At 45.1% G+C, this 17,613-nt stretch overlaps 1 protein-coding gene across 2 annotated transcripts; it reads right to left on the bottom strand.

Annotated features, from left to right (window-relative positions):
• Positions 1-9,942: 9,942 nt before the first annotated feature.
• Positions 9,943-17,613, bottom strand: org (oogenesis-related gene). 2 transcript variants are annotated; one of them, XM_056414934.1, is made up of 8 exons: positions 17,099-17,613; positions 16,825-16,864; positions 11,616-11,818; positions 11,417-11,491; positions 11,112-11,331; positions 10,658-10,818; positions 10,324-10,428; positions 9,943-10,248 (listed from the first exon to the last, which is right to left on the bottom strand). In XM_056414934.1, the coding sequence occupies exons 3-8, from the start codon at positions 11,670-11,672 to the stop codon at positions 10,201-10,203; spliced, it is 666 nt and encodes a 221-aa protein (XP_056270909.1). In that variant the 5' UTR covers positions 11,673-11,818; positions 16,825-16,864; positions 17,099-17,613; the 3' UTR covers positions 9,943-10,200. The 2 variants fall into 2 exon arrangements, with proteins under 2 accessions (XP_056270909.1, XP_056270910.1); XM_056414935.1 differs by lacking the exon at positions 16,825-16,864.

The raw sequence follows: 17,613 nt of genomic DNA, 5'->3' as shown, positions 1-17,613 counted from the left end.
AAAAGGCGCTTTCACGTCGGAAGGACGAGTCTCTCCCCTGAAAAGTTCCCTCAGTTTGGGCGCACAGGTGATGAAGAGGCCGAAGAGGGCTCTGGCAAACCTCCACGGCCTTTTTTCGCTGTCGCGCGGCTGGAAAGCCTTTTGGATCGGAGGTATATGAACTCACCCTTTGCCCAATAACCAGTGGGCAAAGGGCCAAGGTGAGGAGAAATGAAAGTCTATTAAACGATGGGGTCTACAGACGGTATCGTTTCCGGAAGAAATATGTCACATAAAAAATTTAAAGAAAGATCCTCGGTGTGGAAATGTTATGATCTGGCCTTTGAGTCGCCTCAACCTTGAAGTGCTGTTGAGTCTCGGAGGTGTCGGCGGTTTCATTTCCTGTTGGCGCCGCAATCACCGATATCATCAACACTGACACGGGCCTGAGGAGGTCTGAGGGAAACAATAACGCACCTCTTACAATCGATAACGCACAGTGTGCACGCACCTGAATACCTCTCCGTCTCACTCACCATCCGTTAGACTCAAACATCTAAGTTCTTTTTCCTTTGTTCTGATCCCTGATGTTCAAATGTTCAATCGTATTTTAAGAAAATTTGCAAAAGAAAGCTTCTTTCCATCCACGACCCTTCATGGGAATATAAGAAATTGATGACGTAATCAATAATGATGCTTCGTTCTAACCTCAAACAGTGAAAATTAAGCTGTGTACCACTTTCTTCCTTTACCCATTTCCACCGAGGGCCACACCAGCATCATGTTGTAACTGTAACACTGTATAAACTACTCTACAAACATATTGTTAAATAACTCTCTTTACACTTGATTATTGTTTATTTGAGTGTAGAAATATCGCACATAACAACATTTCTCTAATATTATAACATAAATCCATTTCATTTGAAACCTTCAAAATAAAAGCACAGGATATTTGTCTTAAATTTCTTTAAGAAAAGGTGATCGTATGTCTTTCAAGCCGTCGGGGGCCACAGAAAATGACGTGGCGTTCCGGATTTGGCCCGCGGGCCTTGTGTTTGACACCTGTGCTATAGAACATCGCACGTTGAACTTTGACCCTCTTACTTCTGCTGCACACGAGCATTGTGGGTCAGAATAACCAGAGAAGCATGCTAGCTGGCATACTATATATAGGATGCTATAGTATTAGAACACACAGACAATGAAGACAATGCGTCATCATTTATTCCCAGAATCTGTTTCTGTGTTGCATTTTGCTTTTCGTGCCCCAATTTTTCCACCTCAGCCAAAAAACTTGATAGCAGGCGGACGGGCTACTGTTTGCTGTGCAGCCACCGGGGGAATAATTCATCATTGAAATGAGCTGAATCGCTGATAGGTGGTCATCAAACAAGTTAGCAGCACTGCAGCAGCCAGCGAACATACCTCGTGTGTGTGTGTGTGTGTGTGTGTGTGTGTGTGTGTGTGTGTGTGTGTGTGTGTGTGTGTGTGTGCGTGCGTGCGTGACTAAGGGTAAGCTGAACATTCTCTGCATGCGATCACTACCGTCACTCAGCTGTTGCCTGGCACACCCTCTCCAGACCATAATGACCAACCAAAGGGACAGCAGACAGTGAACCTCACACAGAACAAGACGCCGAGCCCTCGCTGTCTGGGAGACGCAGGCCGACGGGACAATGTGTAATACATCCTGCACGATGCATCATGTTATCTAAGCTCAAAATAAGCCAGACAAATCTGTAGCGCAAGTAAAAACCCTCTGCAGTGTCGCTGCCCCCCCTCCCCTCCCCCCTCCTCCCTCTCCACCATCACAGCCCTCCATCCTTTTATTCGTCTGTCCTAGATTCTGCCACCAGCATCACGAAGAAAAAATTTAATCGACTCCTGCGAGAGAAATGTTTCACCACAGTAACGAGAAAGCGGGAACATGTACGGGTTCACTGGACGGCTGGCAACTGGGGGGGGGGGGGGGTAAAACCAGTAAGAAGTGCAGCCTTCTGGGGGGTAAAACCAATAAGAAGTGCGGCCGTCTGGGGCGGGGAGAGAAAAACCAGTAAGAAGTAGGGTCTTCTGGGGGAGGGGTAAAACCAGTAAGAAGGGCAACCTTCTGAGGGGGGCAGTAAGAAGGGCAGCCTTCTGAGGGGAGTAAAACCAGTAAGAAGTAGGGTATTCTGGGGGAGGGGGGGTAAAACCAGTAAGAAGTAGGGTCTTCTGGGGGAGGGGGGGTAAAACCAGTAAGAAGGGCAGCCTTCTGAGAGGGGGGGGACCAGTAAGAAGGGCAGCCTTCTGAGGGGGGAGTAAAACCAGAAAGAAGTGGGGTCTTCTGGGGGGTAAAACCAGTAGGAAGTGCGGTCTTCTGGGGGGGGGGGGGGGGGGGACCAGTAGGAAGTGCAGTTTTAATAAGTGACAAATAAATGCACATTTAAGAGCCAGCTGAGCAGCTTCAGCGTCAAACTGACGTCGACATGAGACGACAGGGATGAACACATATTTGGTCCCGCCCCTGAATTAAGTCAGCCGTTCCACTGATGTCCCAGGACCCTGTAATTTATGTTGATTAAGTAAAGAGTATTTACACGGCACTCAAAACCATATTTTAATTAATTTCGATGAAAGCTGCTCAGCAGTCTATCAACAGGAGACAGTATTTCTTTCTCTGTGGTGGACAGCAGAACCTCGTGTTTACAATACAAGTGCATCTCATTCAGCTGGGTGAGTTGGAGCTCATTGTTTTACTATTTTATATTATATAATAATTAAAAAGATTTAATTCACTATAAAAACTGTTTACAAAGGATATTTGAGAGCATCCTGACCAACTGCATCACTGTGTGGGGCGGAAGCTGCACAGACCACAGCAGGAACGCCCTGCAGCGCATAGTGAAGGCAGCTGGAAGGATCATGGGTGCCTCACTCCCCCCCCTCCCATCCCTGCAGGACATATACAACACCCGCCTCACCCGCAAAGCGACCTCGATTGTGAGTGACCCCTGCCACCCCTCACACGGTCTCTTCAGCCTCCTGCCCTCTGGGAGGAGATACTGGAGCCTCCGGGCTCACACCGCCAGGCTGTCCAACAGCTTCATCCACCAGGCGGTCAGGAAGCTGAACTCTCTCCCCATCCTCCCACTCCGTCCTCTCTCAGACTCACATGTCTGAATGCTGCTAGCACAATTTATGTTGTCTATATGTTTACATGTTTCTTACTATTTTTGCACTTTATGTTGTCTATGCACTTTATGTTGTCTATATGTTCACAAGTTTTTTACTATTTTTGCACTCTATGTTGTCTATATGTTGCACAATTCACTTTATGTTGGACAGAAGAGAAACGCAATTTCGATCTTCTGTATGTTTGCACATATGGAAAATTGACAAATAAAACTGACTTTGATATTTTAGATATGTGTTTTATCATTCCAGAGATACCGCCAACAGCCATTAAAAAAAAAACATTTCTGCCATGATTTTAGATGTAAAATGTTATATAAATCCGGATGTGAATTATATATTAACAACCCCCTCTGGAATCATCTTCAGAATATAGATAGGAATTAAACTGGGGTGTTTTGTGGATGTGAGTGCTACTGAAGTGGAGAGTCGTGGCTCAGATTATGAGGGAAAACTCAAGTTGACAGCTTTGATAAGATATGTGTTTTACAATAAGACACTACAGGTACATATGGTTAATACATTTTAACTAATAGATATCCCAAAAAACCTTCCCAGTTGATTAACAGTATTATTATTTGTATTATTATTATTTACATTAAGAATATTTGTTCCTGTATTACAAGTTTTCTGAAATATTTTTGCTTGAATATACAAATGAGGCTTCATCTGATGCTGAAATTTGTGGATTTACATGAAATCTACAGATACAAATAGAAAAAATGGATTAAAATAAACACCTAGATGTTATGTTCTGGAAGCAAAATAGCCAAAGAATATATCAATTGAGCAGAGCATGAAGAGACTTTTAACTTTTTGATTTATTACATGATTATTATCATTATTATAATATCTGTATTGAGTCACATGTTGAGACTTGACATTCCCGGTTCACATCACAACATAATCCGCCACCCTAGTAAATAAAAAAACGTGAAAAAGGTGATTTAATCAGGTTTAATGTTTTCAGTCATTTCCTGTATATTGTGCATCTGGTTGTGAGAAGCAGAACATTCGATAACAGCGGTATCAGATGTGTGTGTGTGTGTGTGTGTGTGTGTGTGAGAGAGTTGTTGGAGCGCTGTGGACAGTGTGTGTGTGTGTGTGTGTGTGTGTGTGTGTGTGTGTGTGTGTGTGTGTGTGTGTGTGTGTGTGTGTGTGTGTGTGTGTGTGTGTGTGTGTGACCACGTGGGTCAGAGGGAGCAGCTGCCTTCCCGGTTACCCTGATTGTTTGGGATGAAAACCCTTTCGGGGGGGAATCGGCGTTGAGAGGCGATGAGCACGTACGCAGGCACGACCTCCGTTGCCGTCGACGATAACACAAAGTGTCTTTTCTCAAGAGACCGTCTGCACAGTTGTGAGGCGCTGACAGTTCTGTGGGCTTGTTTCCCACATTGGTAGATCTCCTACTCTTCAAACTTTGACTTTGAGACTTTGTCAGTTTCACTTGTGACATGTTCTGCATTTTTATATCTTTTTTTTTCTTTGGGTGCTTCATGGTGCAGTTTAAGACATATTTAGATACTTATATTATATGGCTTAAAGGTTTATCAATATATATATAGCAATACTTTCTCCAAACATGTTCCTGGTAATACTTATATACTACTTCTTACTCTTGTCCACATATTGAGCAACTCCATAAAAAAGAAACACTTCATAACATGAAAAAGCATTTCATATCAAGAAAGATGGTACAAAATAAAACAAAGCGTCTGCCGTCTAGTTTGACGTAAGACTTCAGAAGCAGTGGTGGCTGGCCAATAGAGGGCCGCGGGGCCTGGCCCCACCCACCTTGAGCCACACACCAAAAAAACATTACAAAAATTATAATAAGAATATTCATAATATTTATATATACCCAGTAATATTCGTAAAATAGGATATCTGTGCAAAATATATGCGTTCCCTGCACGTCCTCTCCACCTGTCTGCATGTCTCAGCGGCTCTGGGGCCGAATCGTTTTGGCCCAGAAGAGGCGGGTCTAAGAAGCCGTTCAGCCTATTACTGATTAAAGATATCAATGATCAATGAGCGACATATAATTGAGCCAATCAGCATCCTCAAATAGGTTCAGCTTTAGGCCAAAAGCACCCAAAATCTCTCCTACGAGACCCGTTTGAGAAGAACTTTGGCGGTAAAACAGAACTCTGCTGATCAGAAGTATTGATCGGTGTGTCCAATAACGCCTGTTTGAACCCAAACACACATAGCTCACATTTTAATGTAAAAGCCCAGAATAATGAACCTGATAATCAGACTTAACATCCTCCAGTGGAGGAACAATGAGTGTTCAGATCCTTTGTGTAAATATGAATACTAATACTAGAAAAATGGAAATACTTAATTAAATTGAAAAGTCCTCCATGGGAAATGTCCCCAAAGTAAAAGTAATCAGTAAAATGCAGCTAAAAAATATTAAAGGTACAAGTATTCAATGTCCCCTGTGACTGTAATATAATGAGGTTATAATGAATCATTTCCATATGAGTAAGAAGTTCTCAGAACTCAAGTGACACCGTTAAAGCTTTTTTTGTCCAATCGAACAAACCTCAAAATAACTTACGATACTTTACAATTATGAAAATAATAGAAAATCCTTCCATTAGTGGAGCTGGAACCATGAATTGTTGCCATGAAAAATGACGAAATTATCGACAAAAAAGTTGCCAATAAATGTATCGATTGGCTACGAAGTTTCAGCTGTATTCAATAAACTGTTGAGTATTTTAATTTATAACAAAACATTAATAAAGCTCAAATTTAAATTCAAGAAGTAAAAAAAAAAAATGATGTGTAGAAAACCTCTCATTTCTACTGAGAGCATTACTTGGTTATAAACCATGACGTGATAATGTAACGGCTACCGATCGATCTTCATTAACACCGCCAGAGGGCAGCAGTGTGCCAGCAGCTTGAGTATAAGGGGTTTGACCTTTGACCCCTCCAACCACTCATCTCTCTATTGTGTGCCTCCTCGTCTCCTCCGGCCTGTGACCCAGAAATCTCCCTCAGCGCGTCATGAAGGAGATATGAAGTAATAATAAGAAAGAAGATGCATGTATATATATATATATATATTTAATTGGCTTCACTTTAAAACGGAGGCTCCAAAAGCACAAAGGTCTCATTTTGGTAAATGCCGGTTGCCTCGACTCCTCGAGTCGCATTCCTCCGGCTTGCGTATCAGGTCGGAGAAACAAAGGAACCAGGAAAGGAGACGAGGAAAGGAAATCGAGGAAGGGCGTACACGCTGAGAAATGAGAAGAGCGCCACGTTTGTCACAATGAGAGCGGCTCGTCGCAAACGGTGTCACAATTCCTCCGGTTGCTATGAAGAAATTGAAGAAGAGGCTGAGAAAAAAAAAGAAGAAGAACAAAAAAAAGGTCAAAGAAATCAGAAGCGCAGCTGCTCCTTGTTATGAATACAGATTCACCAGCTACCTCTCAGAACATCTTAGAACCAGCATCATAAACGTGTGAAGGGATTTGCTCCCTGGCATCAGTGGTTAGCTGACTTCACACACACACACACACAGAGTCTTCGGTGACCTTCGCACAGACGAGGACAAACACGACCACAGATAGCAGCAAAGCCCTTAAATCCGACCGGCTTGATCAAGGAGCGCCGTGAGTCGTAAAGTACACTCATCCTCGATGAGACGCCGAGGTGGCGATGCCGGGTGGCTCAGAGGGGACTTTGAGGATAAGCTGGAATGTGATAGTTCAGGGCATCAGATTATCACACACACACACACACACACACCTAGTTAAAGGGCTCAAAACCAACAGGAAATCACGACTGTGTCAAAACATCCCTCAAACTAATTCACTCCATCCCGTTCTGAATACTTGGTGTTTGCTTTTGGAGAGCCAGCGCTCCTCCTCCGCCAGCGGCGCTTAAATCCACATCATTACACCAGATCGGACCTCCTTCCTCGACTCCGGAACCTTTTTTTTTCTTTTCCTTTTTTCTCGACGGGCCTCTCACTGTCCTCCGCATCAAAGCGTCTGACTGACTGATGGTCTCTCCCCCATCTGCCCGCTTCCCTTTCCCCACGCCTCTCCTCCCGCTCTCGACTTCTCTGAAGACGACGGATGCTCTCGAAATCTATGAGCACAGCTGGTCGTTAGTCTGGAGGTAAAGCGAAAACTCGCCGCGCGATTACAGAGTGGCATTGAAATGCAGCAGATAATAGCCCCGCGGGTCAGACTGGTGGTCCGGGTAGCGGCCGACACCTGCCGCCTTTCATTCAAGGTGACATTCAAATGAGCCGGTGTCAAGCCCGAGTTGTGGTTCTGCAGCGTGTCCAGCCTCTCTCTCTCTCTCTCTCTGTGTGTGTGTGTGTGTGTGTGTGCCACAGGGAGGTTTTTATAACAAGCCGAGTTGCTCACGTGGATGAGGTGAAAGGTAATTTGCCAAAATAAAGGCGCCGACATAATATGAAAAAGGCAAAGGAGAGCTTTCTGGGTTTGAAGCGCGGCCTCCAGCTGGCAACAAACACCAGAGCTGGAGGTCGATGCTCTCCATCGCTGCCTCCGCTCAGCAGCCTCCACCCTTCAAACGCTCACAACCATGAGAACCCCCCAGAGACCATCAGTTCCTGTTCTGTATCCAGCTCACACACACACACACACACACACACACACACACACACACACACACACACACACACACACACACACACACACACACACACACGTGGTGGCAGCTGCCTTTGCAACCCGGGCTTCAGGAGGTGAAAAACATCTGAAGGGGGAAGGAAAAGAGGAAAGACTCAAAGTTCACGGTCGGAAAAAACACAACAACTTCCAAGTGGTTTTTTTCAGAGTTTAATTGACCGGAAAGGCCGCCGGACCCTCGGCGTCAACAACTGGATCAATTCCCTGGATCTGCTCTTTTGAACTCTGGAAACAAACTCAGATCCTGTCAGATCGGCTTTCCCCATCAACACCTCTCCCTTTGTATTTGCGCTGCGGTTGTGACACATCTCTAAAGTCCCAAATAACAATTCAAAAGGCTTTTTTTACAACTTGTATTTAAGATCAATTTCACACGTTTTAATTATTTCATGTTCGCCTTGTGCATCCTGTTCGTATCATGTGTATTATTACTCCATTGTGTATCCCTCTCCAAGGAAGCCCTCATGATAATTAGATTGTAATTTCATTGGGACATGTAAATGTAGGATGATCTTATTAGATATGTATTAATGCACATATTTATAGAGCAGAACATTGAAGAAAAAATAAAGCAAGGTTCAAAGATCTTGTCTCAATTTGTTGACATGGGAGTCAAAGTTTTTACAGATGGATCGTTCTGGAAATCTCATTTCATCACTTCAGAAATCAGAAAATACTGTCAGCCATAAAAACATGTTTTAGGATATGTTATATAAATCAGGCTGTGAATGATAAGCATAAAAAACTAGTTTGGAAAGCAGCCTTTAAAAGATGTTTTTGAAAGCGTCTGATGAATATGGTGAAACATTTTCATTCATATGAAATGTTATGTTTAAATATGCAGGAGGCAGTATCTATTGCTCACATTTGGTGAATTTATGAGGAATCAGACAAATAGTAAAAACATATTTTTGGATGTCCCAATAACTCAAAATTGATCAGCGCATTAACGTGTTTTCCTGTGTGTCAGCTGATGTTATATTATCATTTGTCTCCTAGAAACAGGTTTTCATAGTGTATAGGTGGTATTTTACATGTCTTTCATTTTCTAACTACCTTTTCAAAAGGGGTCTTCCAGTAATGTTTTAAAGTTGGGCATTTACTCTAATTAAAAAATAATATTAGTTAAGATTATAGGAAAAAAGAAATATAATCCCTTTGTACCCAATATGGGTCTGAATCCTTCATTAGTTTCCTTTGTAACACAGGTCTCCTCCAAAGATAAACTAAGATAATTCCTGGTGATGTCATCGGGGGGGGGGGGAGATCAGACATTTAAACCAATGTTTTCAGAGAACTCATGACTAATGCATAGTGAGAGCTCAATACTGTTAGTTTGTTGCTTCATCCTCAGGCGTACAAGTTGCATCCCAAAGGATTGAAACGAGAGGAAACATTAGCTCGTGGCGGAGCGGGAGCCGATTGCTGGAGCGGTTCCCAGAAATCGTCCAGACACTAGTGTGCACCAGGTGGGGAGAAGCGGCGGGACACAAAGACACTCCACATCCTCTGATGCCGCTCAGCCTCGAGCCAGAGGGGCGAGCTGGGCGACGACCTCGGGGTCAAACGACTGGAAGTCAAGATTAAAAGTCAAAGAATAGCACCGGTGCACCCGGTGTCACAGCAATGTGGATTAACGTGAAAACAAGGGTCAAATATTTTGCCTATTTCCTCAATCACAGCAAAAATATCTGCATTTAGGAATTAAAAGATTTGCATTTTAAACTGCCACAGTATGCATATATTTTATTTCAGTAACGAGATTTAAGTTTTGTATATTAAAAGCAACTCTTCAGATGTTTAACGACATTGTCAACTCCCACAATCAGGCTGTTAAGTATCAGTCAAAGGAAGGTCAAGATAAACTTTTACTCTTTAGCTTTCTGTAGGATTACATGCTGCAATAATTTAAGCTATTTGGCTGTTCTTTAGTCCTAGTGGAGGAATTTAAGTCTGCAGCTTACCAAAAACCTGAGATTTGACCATTACATTTAATTTGAGGCAAAGTGCCACAAACTAAATGAGCCACTTCGATACTTGTACTTTGCTTTACAGAGAAAGCAGATTGGACACCAGACAAAGGAAGTAAGGAAACAGGTCACAGGGAGGGCGTTGCATTTCAGTGCATTTACTTTTACTCACAGGCAAATTATCCAGGTTTTACAAGTGTGACGAGTCACCAGCTGCATTTCAACAAACGTCTACAAAACACAGATAATCAACATTCATGCCTAACTCGTCTGCTCAGTTGTAGAATATAAAAACAGTTACTGCCATCTAGTGGGGAGGAGACAGCAAAAGGACAAACTTTATTCAATGTATGAACATACAAAAAACCACACCAACATCTAGTCAATAAGACACATTACACAGGCAGGCAAGAAGCTTCAGATGGAGACGACGGCTCGAGTCCCTAAAAACAAAAAGTAAAGTCAGCTCACCACATCCCTCATTTCCTTTATTTATTGTCGTGCCTCCACCCTCGTACCGTGTCCAAGTCTTTAATGACCACGCCCGTCCCATCGACCTCCACGTCGCTCTCGGTGTTGTTGTGGGAGCAGTACTCTTCACTCTCCGTCTCTACAGTACTGGGCTGAGAGACGGGCACGGCCATTACAACAGGATTTATTCAAAGGCTTTTGGATTAAAGTATATTGCAAGTATCTTGAAGTGTGTACACATATTCACTATAAACTGAACATGTGGTCATGTACAGGAGAGAAACCCTGATTTCCTCTTCAGATTGGAGACACAGGAAGAAGGCGAGCAAAGTTTTCTACTTTAAATGACAGGAGCATACACGTTTTAGTTCAAGCCCTCACCTCAAAGTCGGGATCTTCCTCGGGGCCTTCGTCCTCAGAATACTGCTGATTGAGTGCCTCCACCCAGGTCTGACTCTCCTCATCCTCCTCATCCTCGTCCAACTCATCCTGCTTTCTCTTGCTGCCCTTTCCAGAAGGTTTAGTAGGAGAGACTCGGATTTCTGTTGGGGGAAATAAGCTCATTTTTATTAAAACAATCATGAGTCTGTACAAAAAGTATTGCTCTGGTCCATGCCTATGAAAAGTTAAAAAGTTAAAGTAATTTATAACAGTATAGTAATCAATTTGGACCATTTAAAAGTTAGTTTTGCCCCCGAAAAATAAATGTTTCAAGTTACTGCATGGGAGAAACGCATTAAGTTTATTCCCACCTCCGTCAGAAGTTGCTGCACTTGGCGGGATACACTAGTTGCCCTTTTTTCTGCCTGAACACAAATTATAAACTCTTACATACCTGGTGAGAGGCAGCGGCCGATGCTGCTGGACACCGGGTAGCCCAGGGCGCTCTGCACGCAGCGGGGCACGACGGACAGCAGCAAGCGCGTGACCCGGTGCAGGCGCTTGCGGCCGCAGAGGCTGTGGCGCGCGGGGCTGCGGCCCGCGGGGCTCAAGATGACCCGCGCGGCGGGCCGCCGGAAGCCGAGCACCCAGCAGAACCCGCGGTACGTGCGCAACTGTAAACCCCAACACGGCAGGAATGACGTAAAGCCAAAAGTCGCATATAGAAAAATGAATACAAAAGCTAGCTGCTGCTCGTACCGCGAGGCCGAAGGGCCAGTAGAGGCCGCGCAGCACGGCACGAAGCACGCCGTCTCTCTTCACAACAACGGCGTCCTACAGAGGAGGAGACCACCAGAACCGCCATTAACTACGTGCCTTCGTGTGGATGGAGGTCTTCGGGTTAACACGCTGCTGCAGACCGCCTCGCGTTGGTTAGCGCGTCATCCACCGGCCTTACCTCCGGATGTTCTGGCTGCTCCAGCTCCACGGCGTCTGGGCGGCTTTCAGAAGTCATCCTGCTGCGGGTCAAAGCCTCGTGAACCGGGGTGAGGAGAGGCGAGGGCGAGCCGCTGGGGGACTACAGTGTGTGTGCGGATTTCGGAGGGTGACGTGTACCCTGACGTCGCCACGGTTTAGCCAACCAAGAGGGACAAGACGCACCTGGCGCAATTAGAGCGGACCAATTAATGAATCCCGCCAATTAACCTGCTAAAAGGCCGCGAGATGGTGGTCACGTGACCGGTGTTTGAGGTCTGAAGGTCACACCCAATCAGAAACGTGTGACGTGCAGAGCTCTGCTGACGCTGTCAATCAATGCACACGTCGGACTGCATTACAGTCAATGGAGGTGTTGTAACATTACTGCAGGTCACAATGAAAACTGTTCAACTTAAATATGTATTGATGATTTAAAACCAATTCAAGTTAAATCTTTGAAACTTGAAAATGTATGTTGTAAAGGCAAGAAATGTAACTTGATGAATATTTCAAAAGATACAGCACACACACATTAAAATGTACATAAAAACGTTTAATTGAATATGAAATATCCTCTATTGGTGTACATCTTTGGCAGGTTGGTGAGCAATAGCCTAAATAGTCACTAGTTGCATGCTACAGCTTGTTTTATTGCTTATTTTTTTGTGAAGGTAAAATAATAATCTACTATCAAATTACTATTTATAACATCTTAAGACAAAACAAATACACAATGTTGTGATCGGCTTTATTCGCAGTTATCCGACCTTTTTTAGACCAAACAATAAAAAATGAAAATGAATCCACAGATTCATCTCTAATTACAACATAATTAGTGCATGCGTGACGTTCTGAGAGGCCGGGAGACGCTTTGCTCTGCCTGCTCCTTAGCATATGAAGAGAGGCTCATCATTATGCTTCCATACTTGACACGCTCCCTAATTGGGAATTATTTCCGGCGCTGGCTTTCGTCACATTTACGCATTTGCACCAAAATGTGAGAAGCGGCGCCGTATAAAAGCCGCCTGTCGTCCGCCCTCTTGATAATCGACAACCCAGCCCGTGCAACACACACAGAGAGTGAAGGACATTCAGGGATGGCCAAGGACGCAGTCACGCGGACGTTCAGCATCGGAACTATCTGCGGTGGAAACGAAGCCTCGGAGGATTTCCCCACAGACAGGAGAGTCCGTGCACTCCTGTGGGCGACCGGCAGCGCCAGGTCCCTCGGGTGCTCTCTCGGATCGGACTTCCAGACGAGCCGGGAGAGCGTTTATCCAAATATCCTGACACCTGAAAGCATCCCGCAGTTCACCATACCGACTCTGTCTGTGCAGAGCAGCTTGAGATCACTAGACAAGGAGCCGGAGGGGAAGAAGGAGGAGGATTCAGAAGAAGGCTCAGGGAGCTCCGGGGCTGAGCCGGAGTCGTCTTTATCCCCTTCGTCCACCTCGTCCTCGGGCTTCGGCGGGGTCGCCTCAGGCCGCAGGGCCGAGCGCAGCGTCTCGGACCCCTTCGCCCGGAGGGGATCTCCTCTTCAGAGGAAGGTGTCCTACGCCGAGGCCCAGCACTGCCTGGACCCCGCCAGCAAAGCCGCCCTGTCCCTGCCGCACCTGACCAAAGTCACCACCCCGTACGGCTTCGTCACCTTGAGCCAGAGCCCACAGATGGCGAGCGAGGAGGCGCTCCTCGACCGAGCCGGGCCGCGGCGTTTAAACAAGGACGAGGAGGCCGCGTGCGGTCTTCAGGACAAGAGGAGGGCGACTCGAGACTCAACGGACTCACGGGATGAAGGCACATCGGTGAGGGGAGGGATCAAAGCCTCTCCCTCCTCCCACGTCAGCGTTACAGTTTCATCACCTCCTGCGCCCACAGAACCAGACGGCAAGCAGGGAAATCGCTTCTACCAGGTCATAAGGAAACACTTCACCTCCTTCCATAAGGATTGAAATCAAATGCTTTAACAATTTTTTTTAAAATTGTATTTATTAATGCAAAAACATGTACATTGCCATCAATGTCCTTTTGTATTGTGATAAGACAAACATGTCAGATCATGAAAACTCATGAGAAATGTACCAGCTGTCACTTTTGGAAAAAAAATAAAATAAGCAACCTGCTGAAATACTGTGTGTTACATGTTTTTTTACATTTTTTTTCTTAATCCCATTTTACTTCAAAGTTCCCGTTTCGTGGCGAGCTGCTGTTCTTTTTTGGCAAAGAAGTCAAACTGCGGAAAAGCGTGGAAGGTCGCCTTTATGATATCGGCGAGAGTGGAAATGTAAAATGTTTAGGGTTAATTAATTCCTCCAACGCTTTGAAAACAGTTTCCACTGTTAGCCAGAACTGATGCGTCCATTTGTCCCTCAGGCGGAGCAACCCGAGGCGTTCATATGAATATCTTCGGCGGAGAGGCCCTGAATGATGGCCGACTAATGCATCCTCGTGGCTCGCGTCTTCAACCCACACACTGCAATGGAGTGGGTAAATATCATTGAGATGCAGAGTGCTTCTGCTCCAAGTGGATGAAAATATAACAACGAGTTCCCGAACACAAGAATAGATATTCTCAAGTGGTGTGAAATTATAATCACTCCGCCGTGGTGTTTGTTTATGTGCATGACGTACGCCATTTTACGTGAATGCTGAAAGCCAAATACGGATTTCTGCTTTAATTTTATTCATCAACCTTTATCTTTCAGGTCCCTCTTTTCTCTCAGCGAGTAAACTGACTAAACCTGACCCCGTTTCATATTTTATAGATATTTCATGTTATAGTCAATATATATCAATATATTCAACGTTGTGTTCGATCATAGCGTTTTTGTTCGCTTAGAATGAGCCATTTATTTCTAGGTAAGGAGCTGGTCCTCTTGTTGCACCGCCATGTTTCTACAGTAGCCCAGAGTGGACAAACCACACACTTTTATTTTGTACATTATCTGAACGTCACCTTAGTTCCTGACACGTTTGGAAAGGGAAGGGTTTCGCGGCGGGGAGTTTTCAGTTTAGTGCAATCTGCAACTTCACCACTAGAGGCCAAAATCCTCCACATTGCTCCTTTAACTAAAACCACACTTTATTTCACTGTTTCTCAATGTAATTCACCTTCAGTGACTCTTTATTAAATGTATAAAGTTGCTGAATATAATAATGACAAAAAGGGTATTTATGATGACAAATTGATGCACTTTATATAGATAATAACCTTGTGTGCCACCTTTTACAACTCTGTGCTGTTGTTTGGAAAGAAAGGTCAAACACAAGGACAGGCTTCTTCATAGTGTGAATATAAATAAATAAATAAGGACTGAAATAAGAAATATTAAAATGCTACATTCAAGACGCATTTGTTGGAGTTTTCTTCACTGATATTACACCTATCAGGATATGCCAAATGTATCTCTTATCATCAGTTGTTGTCGCATCACGTGTCTTTGTTGATTATGAACTCAAGATGCTCCGTACGCTGTATTTACACACATTTAATAGTATTTACACACATTTAATAGTATTGATTTCTCATTGCAGTGCTGCAAAATTAAAGATCATAATTACAGTTGGAGTCTAATCATTTAATTAATTAGGTGGGAATCAATCACCTAAGTCATTGATTATTCAGACTTCTTGGCATCAAACCAATTCTCATATTCTCATCAGCAACACTGACCTCTGACCTCTCAGCAGAAGAGCGACCTGGACAGAGATCGATGAAGCGTTTTTCATTATTTTCAAGCAATTTCTTAGATATTTGTCCACAATTTCCCCGCCGAAGTTGTGCAAGATATTGACGTGTTAAATCATCCCGGTCTTTATCCGCGGGAAATATTTAACCTTTCCTCTCAAGTCAGTGGAAGCAAAGAGTCCCAGATGCGAGGCCCGGAGACAAAGGGGCATTGCATGCGTTAATGCTCCGACTGCATCATCCGAAAGAGAGAAGTTCACGCTGAGGCTACCGCACACGGCGAATGTAGATCGACTGAGGAAAAGAAGGAAACCGGAGTTTGCTAATTGAAGGCGCGTTGAGGTTTAGTTTAGAGAACAGCGTGTGCCCTCAGAACCGACCGCCAGCGTTCAGCTACCAACCTCAGAGAGAAAACGTTCAGCTCAGAAGATAACGAGAGCAGAAACCCCCCCCGCCTTGAAACGAGACACAAGAGAGAGAAGGAGCCGAGAGGAGCGACTGAGACAAACGGGAAGTATTATCAGAGAGGCACTGAGGCAGCCACCTGTGAGCTCCACACACACACACACACACACACACACACACACACACACACACTGAGAGAGGAACAGGTTGGGTGCTTTGTCGTCTCCTGATGGCGTCTGGTCCTGAACCGCCGCCAGCGCTGCCCCTCAAACAGCACAGGTAAGACCAACACAATCTGATTATTAGTGTGCGATTAGTATGTGAGCGCGAGAGGTCACGAGGTCAGCAGGCCGCACGCTACATGCTACACCACACGCTACATGCTCTACCACACGCTACACCACACGCTACACGCTCTACCACACGCTCCACCACACGCTCCACCACACCCACATGCTCTACCACACGCTACACCACACGCTACACGCTACACCACACGCTACACCACACGCTACACCACACGCTACACCACACACATGCTACACCACACGCTACACCACACGCTACACGCTACACCACACGCTACACCTTCCACTCTGCTCCATGCTGGCCTCTTTAAAAAAGACTATACATCAAAATACTTAATGACTTGTCATCTCTACTGAAAAGGAACACACACACACACCAAAACACACACACACAAACCAGCACACACACACACACACCAGCACACACACACACACCCACAAACACACACAGACAAAGACCCACGCACACACAGACACACACAGACACACACACAGACACACACACACACATACACACACACGCACACCAACGCATACACAGACACACACACACACACACACGCAGACACACACACCCACACACAAACCAACGCATACACAGACACACACACCCACCCACACACAGACACACACACACACAAACGCATACACAGACACACACACACACACAGACACACACACACGCAGACACACACACCCACACACAAACAGACACACACACACGCACACACCAACGCATACACAGACACGCACACCCACCCACACACAGACACACACACAGTCAGTCGTACCTGCAGCGTGGTTGTTTTCTCTGTGTCGGTGACGTTCATGCTGCAGGAGTGAACATGAATATGACGTAAAGTCTCTCTCCTATTCTCTCTATTCACTCTATTCTCTTCATCTCTCTCCTATTCTCTCTATTCTCTTCATCTCTCTCTTTACATTAACTCGGTTGTTTCTGGAAGAGTTATTTCTCTCTGAAGATGAACGTCTTTACAACCTCTGCGTCTCCAGCGTCTGCACGTGTGTGTGTGAGTGTGTGTGTGAGTGTTCTTGTCAACCCACCTCAGGTGAGGCCACTTCCAGAAGACTTTGACCTGCAGCTGGTCGTCATGGTAATGAGGCGCGGCGACCTCCAGACGCAGGCGGCCAGGTGCGATGACGGGGTTCAGGGGGGATTCAGGGTGAGGAAGAGAGGAGGAAAGGGGGAGGTCAGGGGAGGAGGACAGGGAAGGAGAGGAGGGAAGAGACGAGGGGAAGACCGGGGAAGCTCGTTAGAGAAGTCTTCACCTGGAGAAGAGAGGAAGAAGAGGAGAGGAGACAGACAAAATATTACTAACTCAAATTATTTACTCAATAATGTACGGCTCTGTTTACTAATGTCACGACAAGTTCATGAAATGTTAAAAAACGAGTCTCTACACACGGAAACTTGAAGGTGCGTCTGGAACCAAACATGGTTCTTCAGAGTGATGCCACAGAGGAACCATTTCTGGTTCCACACAGAACCTTTCAAACCAGGGTTCTTCTAGGTCCTCTAGCTTCTAGCTCTTCTAGATTCTAGCTTCTAGCTCTAGCTT

The sequence above is a fragment of the Pseudoliparis swirei genome, chromosome 5 (genome assembly GCF_029220125.1).
Source record: "Pseudoliparis swirei isolate HS2019 ecotype Mariana Trench chromosome 5, NWPU_hadal_v1, whole genome shotgun sequence".
NCBI lineage: Eukaryota > Metazoa > Chordata > Actinopteri > Perciformes > Liparidae > Pseudoliparis > Pseudoliparis swirei.
Note: the sequence above shows the minus strand (reverse complement) of the source record. Positions and strands in the feature narration are given on the sequence as shown.